The sequence below is a fragment of the Epinephelus lanceolatus genome, chromosome 10, assembly GCF_041903045.1.
Source record: "Epinephelus lanceolatus isolate andai-2023 chromosome 10, ASM4190304v1, whole genome shotgun sequence".
NCBI classification, from domain to species: Eukaryota; Metazoa; Chordata; class Actinopteri; order Perciformes; family Serranidae; genus Epinephelus; species Epinephelus lanceolatus.
Window position 1 is genome coordinate 9,349,455 of NC_135743.1, and position 26,103 is coordinate 9,375,557.

Genomic DNA, 26,103 nt, shown 5'->3' on the forward strand with positions numbered 1-26,103 from the left:
TTATGGTTTCATCTGCTGAATATGTTCTCCATTAAATTAGTCTACTTTAAGGTTATTTTTATTAAGGTTATTTTTTATTGAATCGATTATTAGTTATACTTGTACATTTTTAAATAATATGTGAGCAGAAGTTAATAAAATATAACTAAAGCTATAGGATAAATGTAGTGGAGTAGAAGTAGAAAAGAAAAGACTCAAGTAAGGGACTGTTCGTTACTTATGAGAGGGGGGAGGGGTGGTGCAAAACAGGGGAGGCACTTAAAGTAATTTTTGAGCACTAGAAGGGACTTTTATTTTTTAATTAAATAGGGGACGGAAATTCAAGTTTAAATTGTTGTTTTTGTATATATTTTGATTATATTCAGAACCCCAAAACCCACAAATGGGTTTAAAAAGCATGTTTAAAACAAAAAAAGCCCAAACTGTCAAAACAGAAATAATCGTTGGATTTTTCACAATTTTTATTCACATAAACAGATAAAAAAAAAATACATGTACAATTCATAAAACATAATGAAGATGTGAAATGGAACACTATGATAAGCCATTGAAAGCTTGAGAATAGGGGCCCAGACATGAAGCAAATTGTATTTTAAAATGTGTTAATGAACACGTCGTCTAGATTTAAGAAAAGAAAGTGCATATAATACACAGTAACATCTATAACCTACAGACTAACCAAAAACCTAGAGACTAATCTAACCTAATGCTAAATACAAATGGTCCCAAGACATTTATTCCATCAGTCTAAACATTGGTTTGACAGGGAAGACAACGTAAATAGAAATAAGTGGTAATAGTGTAAATGGATATGAGTGTAACTGCTTTAGAAGTCCCCAGCTGTTTAGGGTGTTCATGCTTATAGTTTTCCAATGTTGACAGGCCTTGGACATATGATGTACGACAAGTGCTTCCATCAGGAAATGTTATCACATCTAAGCTTACAATAGTGATATTTCATCAAAATCACTTCATTTAATGTCTCATTTAAAATGTCACCAAAAAGAGGCTTTTTGCACTGACCAGAGCCTGTTAAAATATATAAATAGATAAATAATAATTCACTCCCGCATGCACGACAAAGGCTTTTTCCAACTTTGTTTTTAACTTTTAATCATCAAAGGTTACGTTTTTAAAGTGAAGATGGTGATATTCTGACTGCTGCTACCACTGTTGTGTACACTAAGGTTTATGTGTGCACTGTGATGTGATGTCATGCACCCAAATCTGCTGAATTGCACACAGCAGAAATTAAGTACAGTCCCTAAAGTAAAAGTACCTCAAATTTGGTGACTTTGGAAACAAAACTCAAAGTATAAAATAAGTTTTAAAAATAAAAGGTATTCAGCTTGACTGCTTGCTGTGATGTTTTGGGTATATTTATAATAAGCAGAGAAATATAAGCAGAGGTGGGTAGTAACTAGTTACATTTACTCAGTTACATTTACTTGAGTAACTTTTTGGATAAATTGTACTTTTCAGAGTAGTTTTAATGCGAAATACTTTTTACTTTTACTTGAGTTATATTGTTTTAAAGCAACAATACTCTTACTTGAGTACAATATTTGGCTACTCTACCCACCTCTGAGTACATAATTATATATATATATATATATATATATATATATATATATATATATGTACAGTAGGCCTATATATAAGAATATATTTGTGTTTCTTGTGCCTTGATTTATGTTATGTTTGTAAAGATTTAATTTATTTTTGTTTTAGTTAAAGGGGTATCGTTTAAAATACATGAATTTGCAGATTATTATTTTTGATTGATTGATTACGTTCATGTTCTTATTTTACAAATAAATCAGACGTTACTCAGTACTTGAGTAGTTTTTTCACCAAATACTCTTTTACTCTTACTCAAGTAATTATTTGGATGACTACTTTTTACTTTTACTTGAGTAATATTGTTCTAAAGTATCAGAACTCTTACTTGAGTACAATATTTGGCTACTCTACCCACCTCTGAGTACATAATTATATATATATATATATATGTACAGTATATATAAGAATATATTTGTGTTTCTTGTGCCTTGATTTATGTTATGTTTGTAAAGATTTAATTTATTTTTGTTTTAGTTAAAGGGGTATCGTTTAAAATACATGAATTTGCAGATTATTATTTTTGATTGATTGATTACGTTCATGTTCTTATTTTACAAATAAATCAGACGTTACTCAGTACTTGAGTAGTTTTTTCACCAAATACTCTTTACTCTTACTCAAGTAATTATTTGGATGACTACTTTTTACTTTTACTTGAGTAATATTGTTCTAAAGTATCAGTACTCTTACTTGAGTACAATATTTGGCTACTCTACCCACCTCTGAATATAAGCAGATCTGATTTGCTGTTCAATAAACATTCATTGTGGTTACTTACTTTTACGTAACCTGGCAACACGCGCCGACCTGTTAGCTCTCGTTGCGTACGCACTTTGCGCTGGCCAGCCGCGTACACACACAGACATCATGGCGGACGTGTTGGACCTTCATGAAGCGGGAGGCGAGGACTTTCCTATGGATGAGGATGGTGACGGTAATAATAATGCTTATATCCTGTCGAGGCAGATGCTCAACAACCCCGGCGTTCACACGATGTGTAAATATTAAGGTTTACCTGAAAATGGCCGCGTCTGTAAATGCTACAAACACAAACTGCGTGGTAGCGGGCCTGAGAGATGCTAACAAGCTAATATGAAGCTAACAACGCACCAGAGGTTCATTCAAACCAAAGCTTTTTGTGAGCTCGCTATGTCGCAGTTAGTCCAAACTTGGAAAGCCACTTTTTCAAAACACGTTTGTTTAAATATATCTCTTAGTTTAAGGTAAAACTTTGAGCACACACAGCGTGTTGTTAGCCGTTGTTAGCATGCTATCTGAGTGCCCAAAGCTAAGTTAACGGCTAACATTGGTAGCAAGATACACTAGTAAAAGTGCCCAGAACTTCAAATAACATTAACGTTATTTTAATGTACATATAAAAAGTTTTGCTGTCGCTTTTTTGTTACTTTTAGGGTAACTACAGTAATCTATCCACAGAGTTTAAATTCAGTTAAAGTAGAAGGCAGCCTGTATGTGAATGGACAGAGTTGTCACACAGAATAAAGATGTAGCAGCATGCACACATTTTGACTTGTTCATCTTTCCTCCCACAGAGAGCATCCACAAGCTGAAGGAGAAAGCCAAGAAGAGGAAAGGACGAGGCTTTGGTTCAGGTGAGATGCCAGTACTGTGATACTGGTTCATGCAATCTAACGTTATTGAAGTTTATAGTGTAATTTGGCAGTCTAGTCAGCAGTGTTGAGTCTAATATGATCCTGTGTTGCTGTTTCCAGAGGAAGGAGCCAGGTCCAGAATCAAAGATGATGCCTATGATACTGTGGAGCAGGACGGGGACGAGCCAGGCCCTCAGAGATGTAAGTGTTGTAGTTCATGTTAAAATGCAATTTACAGGGTGTCTACAGCTCCTTACAATGTCTTAAATTTTCTAATACAAGGCCTTAAAATGTCTCATATTGTCGCAAATTCAGATTTGATGGGTCTTAAACATTTTTACATCACATTACTGTGAAAATGTCTCCAGGCTGACAGACACAATGATGGTTAACAATCATTGGACAGATCGAAGAAAACAATTTTGGTCACGGGGTATTTCTTTGAATATTGCAGTAATAAATAGCACTTATGACAGCACTTAAACTTTAACATACTCACTTGTTGTCATTTTTCCTTACTGTTCATTTTGAACTCAAATCAGTGTGTTTACCTGGAAAGAGTACTTACACAAGTGTCCCTCACATGCACACATATATGTAAAATGTGTATTTCCATTGCAGATTTGGTCTTAAATTTCATATAAGGTGGCATAAAAAGGGTCTTGAAAGTCTTAAATTTAAAGGGAAATTTCGGTTTATTTCAACCCGTCTCCTATCGTCCTAAATTTGTTTCAAGTCACTAGTGACATAGAAATAATAGTTAGCATGTTAGCCGTTAGCCTAGATACAGACATAGTGTCAGACCTGTTAAAACATAATTGAACAGGCATCCTTTTAAGTGCAAAGTTAGTCCACTAAACAAGCCTTTTCTCCACAAAGACCGCCTCATATCGTTAGGATAAATGTCAGAGAACAAATAGAAAACGACGTGTAAACGTGTTGTCTTACCTTACTGGTGTGCTGCCATGTTTGTTGTTTACCATTTAGCTAAGGCTGCAACCGGTCTCATTCCTTGCAACAGAGGTATTCCTCTTCTGTGGGCATTGGGGTACAGCATTCACAAGTAACGTTACCCCACCGAGCTCCAGAGCTAAATCCTTCCAGCAGCCATTCCTCCTCTGTCGTCCTCTAACGTTGTTGTGCCTCTCTCTCTCTCTCTCCTCCGTTCTTCAATTTTGCGAAGCTTTTCGTCAATGTATTCTGGCTCAAATAAATAAGGGCGGCCATCGCCTCTCGATGTGGAAAGCCTATATACTAACATTCCACATTTAGGTGGTCTTCAGAGTTGTTGTCTTACCTTACCATGTGTTTACCGTTTACCTCTGCTTCCCAAAGCGCGGCCGAAATATCGCGAGAACAAGCAGCGATCTCATACGGTGCCTGAAATCTCGTGATAACAAGCCGCAGCAGCTGCAAGGCAGAACCGGACAGTAGCCTGAAAGGTTCATTCTTTTATTTTATGAAAGATTTATAGAATAATGGCTGACTTTTTGCCAGACTTAGACTTTGTGGAGGAGGAATTTGATTTTGCAGAGTTTGATGGCAGCCCTTATTTATTTGAGCCAGAATACACTGATGAAGAGCTTTGTGAAATTGAAGAATGGAGGAGGAGAGAGAGAGAGAGGCGCAACAGGTAATGTTAGAGGACGACAGAGGAGGAATGGCTGCTGGAAGGATTTAGCTCTGGAGTTTGGTGGGGTAACGTTACCTGTAAATGCTGTACCCCAATGCCCACAGAAGAGGAATACCTCTGTTGCAAGGAATGGGACCGGTTGCAACCTTAGCTAAATGGTAAACAACAAATATGGCACCACACCGGTAAGGTAAGACGACACGTTTACATGTCGTTTTCTATATGTTCTCTGACATTTATCCTAATGATATGAGGTGGTCTTTGTGGAGAAAAAGCTTGTTTAGTGGACTAACTTTGCACTGGAAAGGATGCCCGTTCAATTAAGTTTCAACAGGTCTGACGCTACGGCTGTATCTAGGCTAACGGCTAACATGCTAACTATTATTTCTATGTCACTAGTCACTTGAAACAAATTTAGGACGATAGGAGACGGGTTGAAATAAACTGAAATTTCCCTTTAACTTGGTTGTATCTGTAGACACTCTGAATTTAGTTCAAATGTAACATAATAGAATAAAGTCTAAGCTGCACGTTTGTCACCCTAATGTACCCCTGTGATTTATCAAGTTGCAACCTCTTCTGTTGTTTACACATATTGTAAACTAACAACAATTTACAATACCAATATATGAAAGTCCTCTGTCACCTGTCATTGGCTTTGTTTTTAATCCAATTCCCATTTGTCAACAGTGCTTTAAAACTTTGGCACACATGAACAGCCACCCAGATAAATATTCTGTCAGCTGTGTAAACAAAAAGATTTTTAGCCTGTCTCCCAGTTTGTAACTCTTAGACTTATCCAGGTACTCATAAATGACAAATATATGTTGTTGTAGTTCAATTTCTACATAAACAAAACACGTTTTATTATGAGTTACATGTGTTTTTAATAATGCTACTTTTGTTTCCTTGATATTTTCATTAACAATAACATATTTATATATTTAAGATGAGATAATCCTTTATTAGTCTGGCAGCAGGAAAATTTACCAGTATTTGTGTCGTACAAAACAACCAATGACAAACAAAAATCTTTTTTTAAATGTGTTTTATTATGTATCAGACATTTGTTTAATCCAGATAGTTGGAATAGTTATTTTTCAAAGGAGTTTTTGGACAAATGGCATCTTAACTCTGTGACTCAAATCTAATGTTACCACATAAGAGGCACAAACTGGAGCTCAGCAGGCTGTTTATTGGTTAGACCAGTGTTTATTTGTACATCTTGCATGACGAGAGCTTTATTAATCATAACTCCACTTGTGTTGTTAGTTTACAGCGTTGAAAGTGCTGCTTGATTTATTATTTGACCCCTGATACATTTACTTGTCTTTGTCTTGTTGCAGCTGTGGAGGGCTGGATCCTGTTTGTGACCGGTGTACATGAAGAGGCCACAGAGGAAGACATCCATGACAAGTTTTCAGAGTTTGGAGAAATTAAGAACCTGCATCTCAACCTTGACCGCAGAACAGGCTACCTCAAGGTGAGACAGATAACCACGCATCATTGGCATTGAGTTTTGAGGTGTCCTTCATTTCGTGGAAGATGTTTACAGTCAGTCGATGCAAACCTGTTACTGTTTATCTTCTATTTTTCCTTGATTTGCTCTAATAGATTACTAATGTTATTCATACTCATTCAAAACACACCTCACCTTGTTTCCAAACAATCCAATAGATGGTCAACTTATGTTAACCTTTATGTGCTGTTCTTCTGCTGAATAAATGTCAGAAAGCATTCGATGGGATACAAAATGGCTCTAATATAAAATAATCAGCTTTCTTGTGGAGCTGAACAAAGTATTCTGACGTGCAGCGTGGTAGTTGGCCTGCTAAAGATGTGCTGTAATCAAGGCAAATAAGCCCATCATTGTACACTGCACACTCCATTTGTTGACTTGATTGAATATGAGCTTCATTTAAAACAAATTGCATTTTCCCGACTAATTCTGACAACAATTGAGTCAGTCTGATGGATAATATGATTTAACATGGTTTAATTATATTTTGGTTGCTGGTTTCGCGCACACCCTCTTCCTGTGAGGTGAAGAGAGGGCTGATTGAATTAGCCTGTCATGAGTAGGAAAATCTCTCTGTCATTGCATCTAGATTTAAAATGAGTTAAGAAGGAAGATGTAATTTTTTCCTAAATTTTCTTTAAAAAAAAAAAAAGATGGTTTAAAGCACATTAAGAATAAGTGTTACTCCCTGGAAGGTTTTCAAATACAATGAATTTGCTTTGGTGTATTGGTGAATATTATAAACATAGTAAGAAAAAATGAAATGAAAAATAAAAAGAAGTATTGTAAGAATCAGGAGACATGAATATAGGATAGATTAAGTTATAATAAGAATATGACATGAATGTTTACACAACACCTGTCAGTAAGTGTCAGTAATTCAATGATTGAACATTTATGGTGAAACCACAAACTAGTGCACAAGTTCAATGCTAAAACAGAAAACCATCTGATGAGCCAAATGTCTTTTTTTAATCTTTAGCTAAAATTACAGCAGGAGAAGGTCCAATCATAACGCAGACTCGACTAGAAAATTAAACAGTTGCAGTAGTTTATCTGAATCACACTGATTGTCGTTTACATGATGAATTGGAGAGAAAGTCAAGCTGCATATATCCTCTTAAATTATCTTAATTATAAAAAAATCACAGTACAATAACATGTTTTGTTTTTATCCTGCCTCGCTGATGTACAGAGTCGTTTGTTGTGTGTTCAAAAGCCAAATGCACTTAATGGCGAGAGACTTTTTTGATCCCGTTTCAACTGTGACATGAGTTAAACACACGTTTGTCAATATAAAAGATAATTTTGCAAGTCACAAAAGTTGCAGTTTGTTGCAGGTTTATCATACCATTTAGTTTAGTGTGAAACCGCTCAGTGAACTACATCTCTCTTCTTGCCACGATATACGTTACCAGCCACAGCTAGCTATGCAACTTAGATACATTTCAAATGTAATGTTACGTTACCTGGTGTGTTTCCTGAGGTTTCATTTCTAAACATTGCATACGCACAAAACAAGGCCTGAAAGAGGCGTACGACACTTCCCACGCAAAGGTTGTGATCCGTAAAAACAGACTTGGGGGGAGAAACTTTGAGTCATGCTTACGAACATTTTGGAGATGGGGAAATTGGCGACGCAGATGTTAAGGTAGAAGCCTGATTGTAGACGTTGTCAAATATTTTTTGGCACTGTTTTGTAAATAAGAACCCTGGTGTTTTTATCAGCCAGGAAGCAAAAGAACAAGCAAGACATGTTGCTTGTGTGACGATATTGTGTTAGGAAACACACAGGCATCGTAGCTTCAGTGAAAGAAAAAGCTATGGCATCAATTTCGCTACTTGTGTAGTCTCTCTGATTATGCATTTTCACAGTCTTATACTTGAGCAGTTTTACAACAAACTGCAACTTTCTTGACTTTCTAAATTGTCTTTTAAATTGACAGACATCATATGTGTGATTCGTGGCGCAGTTCAAACAGGATCAAAAAATGTGTGAACTATTGCACATATTTTTTACGAAATAAGGTCCCATGGTGGGCCACAGGGAGGGAAGATACTTCACCTCTCTATACAGCTAAACTTTGTCACTGCTACTTGTTATTTGCTGTTTGTGACCACACAAACGTGGTATTTTAATAGTCTAATTTTAGTTTATGTCAAATGAAAGATATCCGAGGTTTTGTAAACGTGCAGTGTTTAAATGCATCTGCTTTTCCCTTAATGCTGTATGGCACATGCCAGTAGAAACATTGACCCATAGGTGTTTGCTCTCCAGTTTAACAGTATGTGTCAGCTTTCCTCTGAGCCACTAGGTGGCAGCATTGCCTTGAATATAAAGTGCGAACAAAGTGTCTTTGCCCTGTAACTGGCTCTCCATAGTCATCTTAGTCCAGCACAGAGAATGTTCCTTGTCTTTACAGGCTGTTTAAAGATTAAGACATTTTAGCAACAGTCTTATTCATGTTATTGGTCATCTTTTCAAAGCTTCAGAGACATAAAATTGATAGTGTTGGTTTAGTTTTTGTGCGAGGTTGAAAATGTGTTCGTTCTAGCTCTGCTGTGTTAGCCTAAAGAATATTTGTAGATCATTGAGTGAGCAGTATCCTTGTTTTCTGTACTGTGTTGTAAATTTAAATTGTGAAAAGCCACCAAATTCCAAAGCAGTGACACGCTCTCCTGATGACTGTTCCTAGGGATATGCACTGGTGGAGTATGAGACATACAAAGAGGCCCAGGCAGCCATGGAAGGGCTCAATGGTCAGGACATGATGGGTCAGCCTATCAGTGTTGACTGGGGATTTGTCAGAGGGCCTCCCAAGAACAAGAGGAGGTGAGGGTGGTGTGTGTGTGGGAGCAGTAACTTCCCAGTAAGGGGAGTGTACTCAACAGTTTATATGTTTGTCAGTCTTCATGTTCAGAGAATATTGTACATTTTAAACATGTTGTTATTATTATATCTATTGCTGCTCTGTTACCCAGCCCTTAGTGTTTGCAATGTAGGCTAGATATTTAATATATCTGTACATAAGTGGTGTGTGTGTGATCTAAATTATTTGGGTTTTTAAAATAATAGAACGTCCAATTAATATGATTTTCCTCAGTAACTGAACTGGATTTTTCTCACAGGACTGGTGGACGAAGACGCAGCAGAAGTCCAGACAGGAGGCGGCGTTGAGTTAGGCAGTGGAGGTGTCTTGTCACTTTGACAGGCGGTTATGGCCCTTCTCCTCTTCTCATGAGAAACACGTTTTTGTACAATATTTTTGAGACAGTTGTTTGGTATCTAGTTGTGCAATTTCAAATATTGTAATGGGGAATTTCTCTTTTTAAAGAGACAAATTAACAAAATATTTGGGCCTAACAGCAGCATTTTAATTTGTCTGTAAATTGCTTATGCTGCTTCACAGTGCAACAGACGGACATCCATTCAGCTGTCAGTGAAACTATGATTTTACATTCAACACCTTAGAGGTAGTGTGTGTTCATGATTCCCTCAAAATGTTGTTTCAGTTTTCTCAATGTTAGGTGCATTTTTTGCTGTGTTTTGTTTTATATTGCTTGGGAAAAATTAAACTTTTTAAAAGGTACATCTGTGCCCTGCTGTGTGATTTATTTAGCCCTGCCAATGACGTAGAGTTTACATCATCCCGGATGACCTCACCCAGGCAGTGGTGCCGCCCCAGCTATTTTATCAACTCCAAAGCACCTGTCACTCTGGACTCGGGGTGCCACACTCATAGGCTACTCGGACAAAACCCGTTGCCCTTTATTTTTCTGCAGCCAATTGGCAGGCGAATGATTTGCACTCTGTCGTCCTCATTTGGTGTTTACTCTATTGGGGAACATCAGTCAAAGACCCCAAGAGTCGCCATTGGTTCTTATACATGTCAGTGAAATAGCCTCTCCTCTCTGATTGGCTGATCTCAGCGGGGGGCGGGCTCAACTCTTCGGTTGACGTTGTTGTTGTAAGTGGTGGAGAAATTACTTTGTCGCTGGTGGTCCGGTTTGGGATTTTACGCGTAGTTCCACCAGTGAAGATGCTAAAAAGTTAGGAGGTGGTGTTCTTGGAAACGTATATGCTGCTCTCAAGTCGATACTTGCTGGAAAACTACACGGGACGATGAAAAAAACATCCGCGAGGCCGTTAAAGGTAAGCAGTAAAGGGATACTCCAGCTACTAGCGTTAGCTAACGTTAGCTGCTGATTAGCCAGGCTTGAAGTAGCCACTTGCTAGCCAAACGTTACGGTTCGGTCTACTTACTGAAAAATACTAAACGCTTAAATGCAATAGGAATTCATGCACACGTATAGCAGCTTCCAAAAGATGCAATTAAATAGTCTGTAACGAGAAAATAAAGTTATTAGGTTGACTGTGAACGGTGCATAAACCCCATGCGTTTGAACGCCTCAAATGCGTTTATGTAAGCATGTGTATTGTTCGTTGATATGTTGTTTCAAAGAATAGTCGTAGCCATAATAGCTGGCTGAGAGTCAACGTTTAGGACAAGCCATCAGCAGCAGCATAACTATGCATGTATCAAGCAGGTTGGCGAGCTGAACTGGGTGCAGAACATTATATTAGCTTTAGGAGCTGTCACATAATAGCTGTGCAGGGTAAACACTGCATTGTAAAGTTGTGCTGAATGAGAAATCAGATCTATATTTAAGCTTTTATCAGTTATGTTTCTGCCTTTATAGTTATATGGTATGAGCTAGCTTTGTAATAGCTGGCAGTCACGATTCAGATTATCCGAGCCCGGTTTTTATTTAAGGTGCATGTGTGATGTAACATTTACTCAAAGCACCTGCTTGGAGAGAAATCTTTTGAGTTCACGGGTTGTATTTCCTAACTTCTAATTAAAATAACCGGTTACATGACGCTAACGTTGACGGATCGAGTGAGTCAAGTCAGCAACGCGACATCATTTGTTCCCAGGCGTTGGTGCCAGAGCTGGCTGGTCACTCGGTTCACTGTTCCCTGTGCTGGTTTTGAAACTAGGACTTGGGTTATTTGCTGTCATTTCCCACATCGACACGATTAGAGAGTGTTGCGTTACACTTTGCCTTGAATTATTCAGGTCTTGTATTTGTGGGCTCTTTTGTTTGCTGGGACAGACAGTCAACATGAAAAGTAGGACAGGGGGACCAGCTCCTCACTGCACTTGTCCCACATGGACTGTGTATGTTTAAAAAGCCATATCCTGTTGGAAACACGCACAGCAGCAAGTGGGAACCTCCACTTTTGAGGTTGATGGGATCTAACGAAGATAGGTGTTGTGAAGTGGGGAAGATGAAGTGCATCCAGCCCTCCCACCTGTACTCATTCCTCCAGTGGCAGTGCAGGGTGATGTTTGAAATGCAGCACACACAAACCACTGCCTTGCAAAGAAGACTGTTGATCAGTAGCACTGTGGAAAGTTGAATGAACTACCAGCTTAATGCTCCTAAATATGGCTGGTGGGTTTGCCTGCTCCTCCAGTCACCATGGCAGGTAATCAGGCATGATCGTATAGTTACAGTTCTGGGATCTCCATGTACTGTGAGATTTTCGTACCCCAATACTCCATGTCTGAGAAGGTGTGTGAGGCGGCGGTGTCAGGCTTCATTATGCAAGTTCTCAACACTTAAAGGAACATATTGATGCATACAGCAGCTCAGGGAACACCTCAGGCAAGTATTTTAAGCAGGGTGTAGCATCCGTCCCTGTGCAATTCAGACTCCAAACTAGCGGGGCGTAAAAAGAAAAATATGGTGACTATATTTAAATATTTACCAGTCAATACAGCAGGAACACTGTGTAAATAATTACATGATTAGAGCTGGTTTATGAATGCTTGAATGGCCCTATAAGTCAGTGCACAAAACAGCCAGTAGATAAATCCATTCACAACCTGCTCCCACAGGCACAGAGCACGGCAGAATATTTTCAAACCCTTTGTTACACTTAGTTAAAACCATTTGAATCTGTTGATCGAAATCAAAATGCGTGGCTTGGGATTTGCAACTTATCATACAGAGATCTCCAGCAGCATTCAAATGCGCTGCGGTAAGCATTTCACAGTAGCCTTGGTTGAAAGTGATATGGAAGAGACGGGTGATGAGAATGGTAAAATGTTTCCACTGTTATCTTAAAGGAATGCTTCACCCGCTAAATTAGCATTTGTAAATTAATTCGTCATGCTGTGTTACCTTGAATTCGTGAAGAAAACTTTTTTCCCATGCATGCCTCCACAGAAAAAGACAAACATATGAATGTACTGATTGACTGGGGATCACGTTTAGCAACAGTGAACAAACTCACACTCCACTTGTGCTGTATTATCCAGGTCTCATTTATCCAGTCGTATGCTCACATGCATTTTCGCAAAACAAATTTTAGTATTGGAGGCTTCGAAGAGAGAATAGATAAGTTTCTCTTTCAGTTCAGATCCAAAAAGTAAGATTGCATGTGTTTGGAAAGAACTGAGCATATGATTGGATAAATGGGATTTGGATTATAATGCATACTGCTGCAACAATTCATGAACTAGCTGTCAACTATTAAATTAATTGACAGCTAGTTTAACAGTCGGTTTATTAGTTTGAAGAGTTTTTAAGAAACAAAAAGTCAAAAATTCTCTGATTCGAGCTTCTTAAATGTGTACATCTTCTGGTTTCTTTACTCCCCTGCCACGGTAAACTGGATATGTTGCGCTTTGAAAAACAGTGGCAGACATTTTCACCATTTTCATACACTTTATAAACCAAACAATCAATCGATTTATCAAGAAGGTAATCAACAGATTGATTGACAATGAAAATACTAGTCGTTGCAGCCCTTATACACCTCGAATTGTGAGAGAGTTTGTTAACAAATGATTTGATACAGTTTTGCTGTTGTTAAACACGTTCCCCAATCAGTCAGTAAATCAATATATGTTCACTGTTTTCTATCGAGGCATACGAGAAACACAGAGTTTTCTTCAAGGTAACATGGCACGACGAAATGATACACAAATGGTCATTTTGTGGGTGACGTATTCCTTTAAATGATCAGTAATGTTTAGGCACTTGTAATGCCGAGGCTTGTCATCTTGAAGTTGCAAAATAACCAGACCTGGTGGCAGTGGAGATTATTGGCACACTGTTTTGATGTGACACATAGCAAAGTTATATGATTACACAATAGAGGGTAGAGCAGCAGTGAACCAATTTGAGTCTCACTTTATAGTCTCACAGAACAGGCAGTTGGTTTAACTTGGGAAAAAGGTCTCGTCTGGAGGTTTGTGTTACTATCTTAACTATCTCTCATATCTTTAACATGGCTCTTACAATCTGTTTATGTGCTTGGCGGCTGTGGCTGTTATGACCGCATTGGTGTATATAGTGTTTCACAGGGTAACCATGCTGCTTCAGCAGTGCAGAGGGCATGAAAATTTAAATTCGTCTCTCGCTGGGCTCTCCCAAACAGCTGCTAAGTTAGTGTGTGTGTGTGTGTCCAGGATCCAGTGTCAGTTTCAGAGCCAGGCCCATTTGGCCGTGGAGGTGTTCCCATAGGATTTCTCAAACACGGTCAGATTAATAAGTAAGTAGATGAGTGCTTCTTCGGGTTAGTAGGACAAACGCATGACTTTTGTGTCAAGTGTACATGTTCCACTCAGTTTTGCAGCAGTCCAGAACAGGCAACAGATCCACGTTCCTGCTTCTTTTAAGACACTTTGCTGCTTTTATTATTGTCAGAATGAAAATATAATGCGTCATAAAACTGGCATCCATACAGCCGTGCATCTGCGCTCTTATCTCCAAGCGGCACTGTTCAGAAAGACAGGAGCAGATGTGATACGAAAGGGAAAACTACCTTCGTCCCCACAGTGGCACAGTGAGACGGGGATCAATAGGTGGCTTGTCTCCACGAGGCCTCTGCGTCCAGACAGCAACTCATAAAACTCTTTGGAGCCCCACCCTCCCCTGGCTGCCAGTCTTGTGACACAGCACCCAGCCAGTGCCCAGGGCTGTTTGTGTCAGGGTGGAGAGACCTAGACCTGAGGCGTCTACCTGGGGTGCCAGCAGCTGCTTGACTGTGAACATGTTGTAGATAGTAGGCCTACGATGAAGTGGATTATATCAAGATAGTTGACACAGTTGTTATCACAGTAGAAGTGCCTGTATAGTATAGGAAGACAGATAAATCCTTATGGTACCAGCTGAGCAGCCATAATCCCATACAGTATGAGATGGCACTCCCACAAGAGACGCTATGGTAATGAGAGCTTGCTGTATCAGTTACTGTACGCTTCCCTCTACATGCAGAGCAGGGTGGGGAACTGATCATTACACTTGCCACCTGTCAAAACCTCACTGTTTTATCCGCTCTGTCAGAATCTGTGGCACATCTTGTCACACAACTGTTACATATATAATTGCCTAATTACAAAAAGGACTTACATTTCAAAGTGAATAAATTACCATAGCAAATATGGCAGCAGAGGTTAATCATTTTGGGTTTTATTCCAGCGAGCGATATTTTTCATCGTCTGTAGTGTCTGTCACATTGCTGCTTGTGCCTTTTATTGCCTTTTTCTCAATTCTGTCTGTCAGCTTTGCTGTATATTATATCACACGTGAAGATTTCCTCCCTTATGTTGAAATAATTTAGCTGCACCTGCAGTATAAGGTGGGTGATTTGCCTTAAAATAATATCATGATATTTCAGGGTAGTTGTGAGGTAATAATGTTTTTAATGTCTTTTTGGTTGTTTTGGACTTAGAATAAGCTGTTGTACACCTTTTCCATAATTCCTTGCTCTATTTGTATTCAAATCTGTGAAATAAATTTGTTGTATTGCCTCTCCTTCTTCCATTGCTCATGTTACTATGGTTCAGGGTGTCTGCAGATCCTTGAAAAGTCTTAAAATGTCTTGAAAACATCATTGAATTGTCTTAAATTTGAATTTGTGATGTCGTAATTGCCACAAACATTTTATGTTAATTAATTGATCTATCTTTTAATGTCTTTTTGTCAAAATTATTCGAGCTCTTTTGTGTGAAAATCCACATTTCTGATGTTACCAGTCTTTAATTCTACCACTTAACCTCATGCTGTTGTTTTACTTTATACTAGCTTATCTGTTGGCAAAATCTAACCTAACACACTCTTATAATTAATTCCTACATAAAATCTACCTCTACAGAACCACATACATACTTAACTTTATACTTAACTGCAATGCTTGAGTAAGAAGAAGATGATTTGTCCAAAAATCACTCTTAAACTTGGTTAAAAATGATCGTTAAAGGTCTTAAAATAATTAAATGTAAGTGTCTGATATATATAGAGACCCTGATGGTTTCTTGTTGGACCTTATTTATATCTGAACCCTTTCCACACCTTCACTTTCCATTTTGGTAGCAATGTTACTTTGCTATCAGTAGGAATTGCTGTTGCTGCTGCTTTATAGAGTCATAAAGTAATATAAGGAATTGCAATATCATGATATCGTTATATTTTTATTGCATAACAATAGATTGTGATGTGTTTCTTTAAAAATAATGTGGTGTTTGCAAAACTAGTCTTATAGCTGATAAATTAATTGAATCCAGCCTAAAATGACCCAACTTTGTAGTGAAGTGACTTTGGGGTCTAAGTCATGGTAGCTGGTTGTTTTGAAAACAGACAGAAGCTCTAGAGGAGGGTTAGATTGGCTTGTATTAATACCTGTGTCTGGTAGACTTGATAAATTCACCAGCTATAGCCGAGGTCTGTCAACATTTGTTTAGGTGGTTATGTTTATTTCAAAGCATAATAGCTGGTGAATAACGAGATTTAGCTGCCACTTCAGCCCGTGGAGAGAGAAGTGTAGTTTCCTGTGCAGACTAGAAGACATCAGTCCCTCCCGCCCTGCCCTGTTGATCCAGGACAGCGGGAGTAATCCCACACACAGCCCTGATGAGGAGCCTGTCACCCATGATGACATCACACAGGGAGTGACGTGAAGTCACCCTGCTGTGTACAGGGCCTGGCCTGCAGCACGTGGGGATTCACATGAGCATTAGTGCTGCCCGCCTTCAGAGGCTGGTGCCTGTTTAGCCACAGGCTTTAGATCTAGCCCGGCTTGGTTGGATTCACATTCAGGCTGATTTAGCAGGAGGAGATCTTGAACGGTTGAATCGGTGTCGAGCTGCGAGTTGTAGCTCCACTTTGTGTCTAAATTAAAGCATTTTTTTTAAAGCTACAGCCATGCATTGTTTTGCAGGAGTGGAACAAATTAAGTTAATTCTGAAACAGCACAGCCTAAGGTTCAAGTAGTGTCTAAGAAATGTCTCATATTCCTCAAGGGTTAATATGCAAATCAAAGCAGTAGTCATCTTGCCTGCCTTCTAAATGTGAATTATGTAATAGTAAGCTCATTGTTTGTACACTAAGCAAAAAGGATATTTTGGCATCAGTGCAAATCCGGAGACATTATTTGTCGTCAGTGTATAGTTCAGCCTATGAATATGCTTTAGAGCAGTGTGCAGGCTTTAGATCTATGTGTCTTTATTTTTTTGTAAGTCTGGCTCACACATTTAAATTGCATTACTGCATTTTTGTGTACTGTAGGGTTTGATGCGGATTCTTGAGTGTTTTTGAACGTAGCTTTATTTGGGCAACAATTCTCCATTTCAAAACAATTGCATAAAAAAGCTTTTGGTTTTAGATCTTCAGTTCATTGTAGGGCTGCAACTAATGATTATTTATTTTCTCGATTTATCTGTCGATTATATGTTAGTTTAATCGATTAGTTGTTTGGTCTATGAATGTAAGAAAATGGTTAAAAATGTAGATCAGTGTTTCCCAAAGCCCAAGATGACATCCTCAAATGCCTTTTTTGTTGTCTACAACCCAAAGATATTGTGTTTATGGTAACACAGGAGTGAATAAATAAGAAAACATTTAAGAAGCTGGAATCCAAGAATTTTGAATTTTTCTTGTCTTAAAAAATTACCCAAACTGATTAATCGATGATCAGATTAGCTGACGGTTAATTTAAGTTGACAATGAATCGATTAATCGTTGCAGCTCTCATTCATTGACATTTATCACATGAGTGTAGATGGTTTTAACCGAAGTGCCTGGTGTAAACGGACCTGGTGGGAATCCTTTAGTATCGGCACTATGATTATTTTAATCATGTTAGGCATTACTGCAGAGTCACATTACATACTTTGTAGTTCACAGTTGAATTCTTTCGTCCTGAGCTAATAAAGAGGTGGGCAGTTCTCAGATGGATGTAGAGGCTTGTATTTCTTCACAAAGGCTAGAAATCGATGAAGAGGCCACCAGGGCTGAATGAGGACTTCTCACCCACAGAGTCTGGAGTTTAGGTTGGCAGCTTTCTGGAATACTGAAACCAACACATAATGTTCACCAAGTGAAGCAGTTTATCCATCGGCCTCCGTGCTGCTGTGTTTGGGAGGCAGACCAACACTTTGCACTGGATGCTCTCTGCAGGAGCAGCAGTCACTCTTCATATCTTGTTTTGGGTTTCTTTTCATGCACGTCTCCGAAACAGTTCTGCATTGATGGCAGATTAGCTTCCACTTCAAGGATCAAATGCCCTCATTACATTTTCTGCTGTTTCAGGTGTCCACCGCACTGACACTGTGCACAATGTAATGTGGTCTCTGTGTGGAATGTGGGAATGCCGCTTATGGTCCCCTATAGCCCTCTCCACAGAAGCCTGCTTCATGCGGCTGTTAATTAGCACTCCTTGACTGGTGATTACTGGGCCTGACTGCGGTGACATGCTCCGGGCACAGACTGGGATCCTTGAAGGCCAGCTTTAATAGACTGCCTAATAAACCAATTTTACAGACAGACAGAAAGGAAGAAAACAAAACTGAGACTTAGAAGGTCCAGTGTTAAGGATTTAGGAGCGTCTATTGACAGAAATGGTATGAAATATTCATAACTATATTGTTATTAGTTTACAGTCACCTTAAAGTAAGAATTGTTGTGTTTTTGTTACCCTGGAATGAGCCGTTTATTTCTGAATATGGAGCGGGTCTTCTTCCATGTTGTTTCTACAGTAGTCCAGAACGGACAAATCAAACACTGGCTCTAGATAGGGCCATTAGTATTTTTGCATTTTTGCGTTTTTACGTAGGCCACCATAGTTCTCCTACACGGAGAACTATGCAACCTCAACACTAGATCCTACACACTGGACCTTTAAAGCAAGGGCTGAACGTGTATATGTATATAGATAAAATTATTATCGCAATAGTTACCACACCTTTTTTCATTAAAATTATTACCTACATGTTAACACTCTTCCACTAGTCATTTAGGGTTTCAAGAAGTACTTCTCAAGACTGAATAAAAGACAGATTTGGTAATTTTTTAAATGCCATTTTGTTAAAGCCTATAAACTGATATGTCTTTGTGAGAATTTCATCTCATCTGTCGAGAGGACATAATAATATTATCTCACTTATAGCTATCTTAAGCCTTACTGATAGGAACAAGGGACCAGAAATCACCAGCTGCTCTCAGATGATCCTGTTTCAGTAGAAAGTGTGTGGGAAGCCTGATTTATTTGTTCAACAAAAAGTTGTTGCGCCTACTGTATCCATATGGAGAAAAAGACCTCTGTTGATGGGATAATGTTTTGTCCTAAATTCAATTCCGAGCACGGCTTTTCTCCACTAAAATGTGAGGTTGTGGCCGGTCCAGGCATTGGCATGCTGCGCGGTATTCGAGCCAACTTAGGGGAAGTGAATTCAGAGATCTCTGCTACATGCACTGCTACACCATGACATCAGCTCCCAGACACTTTGATAAACACTTGTACTCAGAGGCTAATACTGCCCATTTCAGCTGGCTGGACTTGACTGTTATGCTTTGCTCCAGTGAATATCAGCGAGAGTCCACATTTGGCTGAAAGGAACCACCATGAAGCACTCTAACATCCTCCACTGACTAGGTTATGTGTGAAGCCATGTCCCATTCTCCGAACCAAAATTTGCATCTTGTCACCTGAACAGTGGGCACGCTGGAAGATGAGTTAACGTTAGTGATGGACAGATCGATTCATGTAAATGTTTCAAACCTTTCCAACCTGTCGAGATTTGATGATTTTTGCAAAATATGGTGTCAGTTTCTTCATGACACTTTGTTATAGTACACCCTCATTTGACAGCAAGGCTGCCTGCCCCACAAAACTTGTTTTCAGTGCATTACCAGTCATGTGTCGGAATATAATATGATATATAATATGAGATCCTTGTCATATTTTGTGGTTCGCGTTATCAGTTTTCTTCGCTCCTCCCAAACAGCTTCACCGTTGCATCCAAATATGGTAACATCTGGCTCCAACAAACCGAGATGGTGATGGCTGAAATGCCGAACTGAAGTCTTCGAGAGTCTGCAAACCAATAGGTGACATTATAGTAGCAAAGTCCGTTATTTTATACAGTCTACCGTGTTGTTGAACGCTGTGAGTAATCAAATACAACACGTCTTCTCTGCAGTAAGCTCATTAACACACTGAAGTCAGAAGAACGACCATCCAAGGAGCGTGTGAATGCACCGTTGGCCTTTGCTGGCGGAGGTCTCGACTCAAGTCTGATCTAATAGGTCCCTGCTTGTTCCTTGCTGCAGTGCATAACAACACATTATGAATTCATGAGTGCTCAGACGTGTAACACGCTGACCCGGTACAACCGAACACTACAAAGAGTTGTTAAATAAGATTTGTTTGTTCATTTTTAGTGTGCATGACATTTAACCTCACTTGAACACATCCTACTGTCTGTAAATGGGTGTCCGTCCTAACTCTGCTCGCTGTGTTTAGAACAGTGCAGTCCCAGGGATATCATTATCTTAATGTCAATGAAAATGATGCTGTAAGTGGGCAGGTACTTGGGTGTCATGCTTTAAGAGAGCACACAGCGTCACCAAGTTATGACGGTCATTAATTAAGGCATCAGGCGTTCACCAGGGCGTTTTGTCCCTGACGATGTTTAAATGTTGGTTGGCTGTTTCTGAACTCTGCACAGTGCAGTGTTTCTATGTTTAAACTGTGATTATGAGAGGATTATTTTTAGACCATCTGAAACAGGAGGTTGCTCTAATTCTAGCAACTCAGAGATTAGGTGGTGATTCTCTGTATGCATTGGTACTGTAGTTTCGCTTACACAGTTGTTATTGCTCCGGTTTAGATGTGAGGATAGATAGTCTGAGCTAGCAGTCTAGTGTGGCGTTCAAGGGCTGTGTCCTTTTAAGAACAATAGTAATAATAAACCCAAACCACAGTGAAAGCTCTTTTTTTCTTATTCCTCGTCTTGCATTTTTGGATCAGATGATCTTTATTCAGTTGCAGTAGCTCACTCATAAACTTCAAAGCTACTGCGACGTGAAGTTAACACGTCTTTTGGCTCTTTACACTCCAAACAATAAACCGAGGTCACATTCATGATCTGTAATCAGATCTTGTTTTCCTCACCTTGTTTTGCCTTGAGCTCTCACGGAGAAAAAGACTGGTTGCTGAGTTCACATGGATCAGGTTTAGATGTTTCTGAGCCAGCATGCAGGACGGACGGGGAGGCCGCGAGAGGGAAGTTAGACTTGGCAAATTTTTGTGTGATGACTGGACAGCTTTTGGACTGGACCAGCTCGAGTGGCATGGCCTCCGAGAGGGCAGGCATGGTGTGGAATCTCTGACATTAGCTGTGTGTGCATTCAGACTGGTGTTGTCTTACGCATTACACACACAGACGCCCACAGCTGGTGGTCAAACCTTCATCAGGGCTGGAATGTGCATGCTACGTGTTTCACACTGCAAAAATGTTATCCATTATAATAATAATAATTATATACCTGCTTGAGGAATTTTCTGAAGCATGTTTTGGTGTCCTTGTAGGGAGGCTGAGCTTTTCCTACTTTTCTGAAATTTTAATTCCCTCTTGTTGGTGAGTTCTTAGGAAACTTGACACTTCTTACAGTGTAGACCGAGGCAAGTGGTGAAAGATAATTATTGCCCTTATTTGGGAAGAAGATAACCAGTTGCTGCAGCTGCATCAGGGTTCTTTGCTCCACTAAAGACAAAAGCTTTCTTGGATTCACATGAAGAAGCATTTGTTTTTCTAGCTAATGGACTTGAAACGGCCCACTAGTTCCTATAATTCACATGCCAGCAGCGGCTCTGTGGATGTTGTGTTTTGCTGCAGGTTAGTGGGTTGTATTGATTTTCCTACAATGACCAGTTTATTGGTATATTTCCTTTTGTCCAGGGAAATGGCCACACTCTAATTTACTGTATTGATTTTCGAGATGTAAACCAATAGCAACTGCAAGCACCCGTCCCCTCCTTCAGTACTGATCAAGCACATGTGCTCAGCTGAGTGGATGAATTAGTGAGGCAGCAGTTTTCAGACAGAACAGGAAGTAATGTTTAGCAGCTTAAGTTTTGTGTTGTTTGCTCTTACTTTACGGAGAACCTTTGGATTTCTTTTTTATGAAAGCATATTAGGGCGTGTTTATATCAAGACGTGTTGTGATCCAATCAATCAAAGCACTTGTTGAGGTAGTCTGGGACACATTTGACCGCATATCTTTTGCAGTGCATCCTGATTCACCCCAACAAGGACTACATCTATGCAGGACGTGGGGGTTGTTTTGGTGACAGCACACTAAAGCTCTATAACTTTCTCATTCTACGACAAATTGGACGAAGTGTTGAGTGACCGTCCATCGTTTTGCCCTATGGATGGAGAAAGTGTTGAATTCAGCTGACAGTGATATCTTCATCTGTACTGACTAGCAAGCAGCTAGCGAGAGTGTGGACGTAATAATTCTGTGGTGGGCCTTTTGATCTTCTTGTGTAAGTGACGAAAGCCAGTAACGAAATCTTAACACAAGTTGTCAGTTGTCAGAACGTCCGTGTCTCGGCTGGATGCATGTTAATACCAGGTGTAAACAGGCTCAGAGTTAAAGGTGCTTTATAAATCAGTTTATTATGACATTGAGAGAGGAGCAGAAGCATTGATTTGCTTTGCTGCACAAACCTCTCTCTGCAGCGGCCTTGTATAAGCCCGAGGGGGTATTTACAATGCAATGCTTATCATATGCTTTAGCATAGCCCTTGGAAATGAATGTGCCTACGTAACACTGTTCCATACGGTGCATCCAGTTGACCTTGAAGACAACTGATGTTGCAGAAAATGACAAAATTGGCTGAGATATCTTCATAGATGGAGCAATTTCTCTAAGCCATAAAAACGTATATTTATCATGTTTTTTGTTTTTTTTGTCAACCACAACCATGTCTGTAAAGAAAGCCCAGCCCTATAGAATTAGATTACGCTACACCAAGCAAGGATTTTGCTTTGCTGTGCTCTGATGTGCATTTTCTCGTCCAAGGCTGTAGGGTCCACTGATTCTTTTTTCACCCCCTTTGTTTTTTAGTTCAAGAGGGCCTGACGCAGTGCATCCTATAGCTGAGATTCATTCTGCTTCATGTGCAGTACTGCCTTTGTACTGCTCCGTTCAGCTGAGAGAAACTTTAGAAGAACTGGGTAAAGGGCTTGGTTTCCCTCCGTTCCTTAGCCAGACAGCGATCAGCCTCCTCCCCAGCTGTAGCTCTCAGTGTTATGTAATGAGTCAGTGTAGGCTGACTGGGCTCAGTCAGTAACCAGATTACAGCACTCCACAGATAAAGACAGCTGAAGGACGGCCATTTCACCACACCTTTGTTTTTCTTCCTCTTCTGGTTTTCTTCAGTAGTAATGTGTTAAATGTGACTGATTGTTCACAGCAAACCAAGCCCTGTTTCTGGAGCATTTAATAAAACGCAGGCCTTTGACTCACCGTGAAGGGGAATCAACAAGGAAGCGTTTTCTCTTTCCACTCCTGCAAGTCTTATGCATGTCTGTCTGTGGTTTCAAAGACAATAAGCTACGCCTATCGCAGACATTCAGAGCACTTAGACTGACAGCTCTGATAACATCAGACTGATCGAGACTTAAGTGCGTCAATCATGTGGAGATTTAAGTCTCTCCAAATTCCCCTCATTTACTGTCAGGAAGCCCGACCGATACTGGATTTTTGGGCTGATTATTTGAGAGATTTAAAAATATTAAAGAGCGATTGCACATATCAAACAAAAAACCTAAAAGGTATTCCTTAGATTTGTTTTCAAAGGATTGTGACCAAACAAAATAGTAAGCAGGATATTTTGTAGTTAAAAAATGAACTTGTACTAGAGGTACTGAATTTCTGAATTAACCTACTTTGGCATATCTGTACTACAATTTTTAGTTACGTCTTGGCTGATATGATATATCTGCAACATATCTGTGGATCTATTGGTCTAGCTCTAGCTCTCAATCCCCATTTTTCTGTCCAAAGGTTTAGCTTTCTGTCCCTCCATCACTCATAGATGGAGCACCGGGGCAGCACTTATCACTCCTGCTACACCAGCCACACTGCCCTCCCCTGTTTGCTTACTTTATAACCTTTATCTCATTACTCATATGGTATTTGAGAGGCTGAGAGGGTGTGTTGCATTTGTTGAGTTCACAGGAAAGGTTTTGTGATTGAACTAAAATAGAACTGACAGAATCACAGAGGTGGTCATACATCATGTCCGGACCATTAAAGGGAAGCAGAACAACGCAGTTGGCCTCATTTGGTAAAGTCCCACCACAAACTGTGCTGATGGTTAAATAATTGTCAGGCTCTGAGTCATTCTGAAGTATCTATTCAGGAGATGTGTACTCCTCGTCTTTGACCCCAGTGCCTTTCCCTCTTAGCTCATGTTTCGCACGCTGAATGTAACCTTAGTGAGCCAAACAAGAAGTGATGAAACTCCCCACATGTAAACACGTTACAGTGACCCTGTTTCCCTTGTTCACAGAGACTTACCACAGCTATACCTGGCTCGGTTATTCAGGCATGTGGAGAAGCAGGCTACAACCAGTGTATAAAACTATAATATCAAAACTCAAAACACAAGATATAATCCTACATTAATTGACACACATTTTATGCACAGAAAACACAATTGCCTGTCTGTGCAAGTCACTTAATCTTAATAATTTACATCTATAATGTCTTACAGCAGCAAAGAAGAGTGATATTCAGTTATTGACAAACACTAATGCTCAGATTCCTTCTATATCTGTGACTATTTAAAGTCACAGTGACAACCGACGTTAGTTAGGGCGAGGTCTCTCACTATAATTACATCATTGAATTATCATAAGATATATGGCCATGACCTCACTCATTTTGCTAACCTCAGTGTTGCCTATAGTGTTTACACAAGTGTCTGTTTGCTCAAGAGTTGTGCTAACAAGACGCCAGAATAAACAGCAGGGTTTTGCCGACCATTATAAGATTTGGACGTTGTGATTCTCCCTTTGTTTCTCTCCACCCGAGCATACTTACGCAAGTCTGAATAGAAATATAACAACATTTCAAAGACAGCTCTATGTAGATTACCAATAGCCTTCAGCTGCAGTTTTGGAGTGGAAGAGGCTCAGTGCTGCTTGTACTTTATAACTCAATGCCAACCAGTGGCATTGAGTTATAAAGTACTTTGTAGGTTTACCCTCCAACAACTTTATCGTCCACCAGCAAACTGCCCAGGCCGTTCATCCCCAGGAGCCAACTGCAGCACATCGGCCAGATTATGGAGATGACTGTGGTGTTCCTGTAGCTTTGATAAGATTGTTTATTATTTGCAAGATGCTTTGCTTGGTTTTGTTTTTGTTGGCCAAATTTTCTATTAAGTCTCAAACTGTGTAATTTTTGGCTACTCCTAAAAAGGTATTACAATTTTATGTGTACTTTTTGAAAACTATTTTAGGCCATGTTTAGACGAAAGCGATCCGCTAAAAACGGAATCATTTCTCATTTTCATTTTGAAAAAAGTTCCGCGTTCAGACGACAAAAATGACCAAAAACACTGTAGTATACATGCCAGGCCAGTAGTTGGCGGTGTGACTTTGTAATGAAACAATATGCGCCTGCACACATGCGCTTCCATCTACAGAGCTGTGATAATAAACAAACAAAATGGCGACTGCACGAATGTTTGACGATAAGGTGGAATTGCGACAGTAAAGCTACACTTTGCTGGAGAAGCGTTGATAAATTCAATAGGGTGAGCAGCACAAACAGAGCTCGGGAGTTCGCCATCGTTGTTGTGATGGTTGACTTTCTCGCACATGCCTAGTGACTGGAACCGTAACGTGCATTTGCGAAAAGTCTCCGTTTTCAGAGGAACTGCATATTGCAGGTTTACATGACAACAGAGACGCACTTTGGAACCCATTTTCAAAACATTGCGTTTTCAGGCACCCAAAACACCGCTGACGTGTAAATTATCAGCCAAAACACAACTTAAGTTTACCGTTTTCGCATAAACAGGACCTTCAGTTTTTTAAGTATTCCAATCTGAATATTCTTAAGAATTAAAAGTTAATGGCTCTTTAAAAGGGTGTACTATAGAATGGCCTCAAATTGACACAAGTATTGTATCATTATTATTTCTGAAATGATATATCATTTAACAAATGTAGTTATTGTAACAGGCCTCGTGGTGAATCTTCCCACTTCTAAAAATGTTGCACTGACCTGTTTCGCTCATTCGCAGACTCTCTCTGTAGGTATACATGGATTAGTTAAACTGGCATGTGGAGAAGCAGGTTCAGTGAAAGGCACAACCAGTGATTCACACGTAAATAAAA

The 26,103-nt window shown here is 39.5% G+C and overlaps 2 protein-coding genes across 5 annotated transcripts in view; both read left to right on the top strand.

Annotated features, from left to right (window-relative positions):
- The first annotated feature begins 2,410 nt into the window (after window positions 1–2,410).
- On the top strand, window positions 2,411–9,978 carry rbm8a (RNA binding motif protein 8A). The gene is made up of 6 exons (XM_033639819.2): window positions 2,411–2,557; window positions 3,177–3,236; window positions 3,357–3,437; window positions 6,216–6,352; window positions 9,085–9,221; window positions 9,518–9,978. The coding sequence occupies exons 1-6, from the start codon at window positions 2,491–2,493 to the stop codon at window positions 9,564–9,566; spliced, it is 531 nt and encodes a 176-aa protein (XP_033495710.1). The 5' UTR covers window positions 2,411–2,490; the 3' UTR covers window positions 9,567–9,978.
- Window positions 9,979–10,327: 349 nt separating this feature from the next.
- The window catches only part of otud7b (OTU deubiquitinase 7B), a 47,388-nt gene continuing 31,612 nt past the window's right edge, over window positions 10,328–26,103 (top strand). For 2 of the 4 annotated variants that reach the window (XM_033640652.2, XM_033640654.2), the window contains exon 1: window positions 10,328–10,541. The gene's annotated coding sequence lies outside the window, so the exon portion shown is untranslated. The remainder of the gene's footprint in view (window positions 10,542–26,103) is intronic. The other 2 variants (XM_033640653.2, XM_033640655.2) reach the window with 1 other exon arrangement.

Bases quoted from the DNA above. Each gene is read 5' to 3' on its own strand.
- rbm8a (XM_033639819.2), top strand. From the start codon at position 2,491: ATGGCGGACGTGTTGGACCTTCATGAAGCGGGAGGCGAGGACTTTCCT. The intron at 3,438-6,215 runs GTAAGTGTTGTA...GTCTTGTTGCAG, and splicing joins CGAGCCAGGCCCTCAGAGAT to CTGTGGAGGGCTGGATCCTG. The intron at 9,222-9,517 runs GTGAGGGTGGTG...TTTTTCTCACAG, and splicing joins CCTCCCAAGAACAAGAGGAG to GACTGGTGGACGAAGACGCA.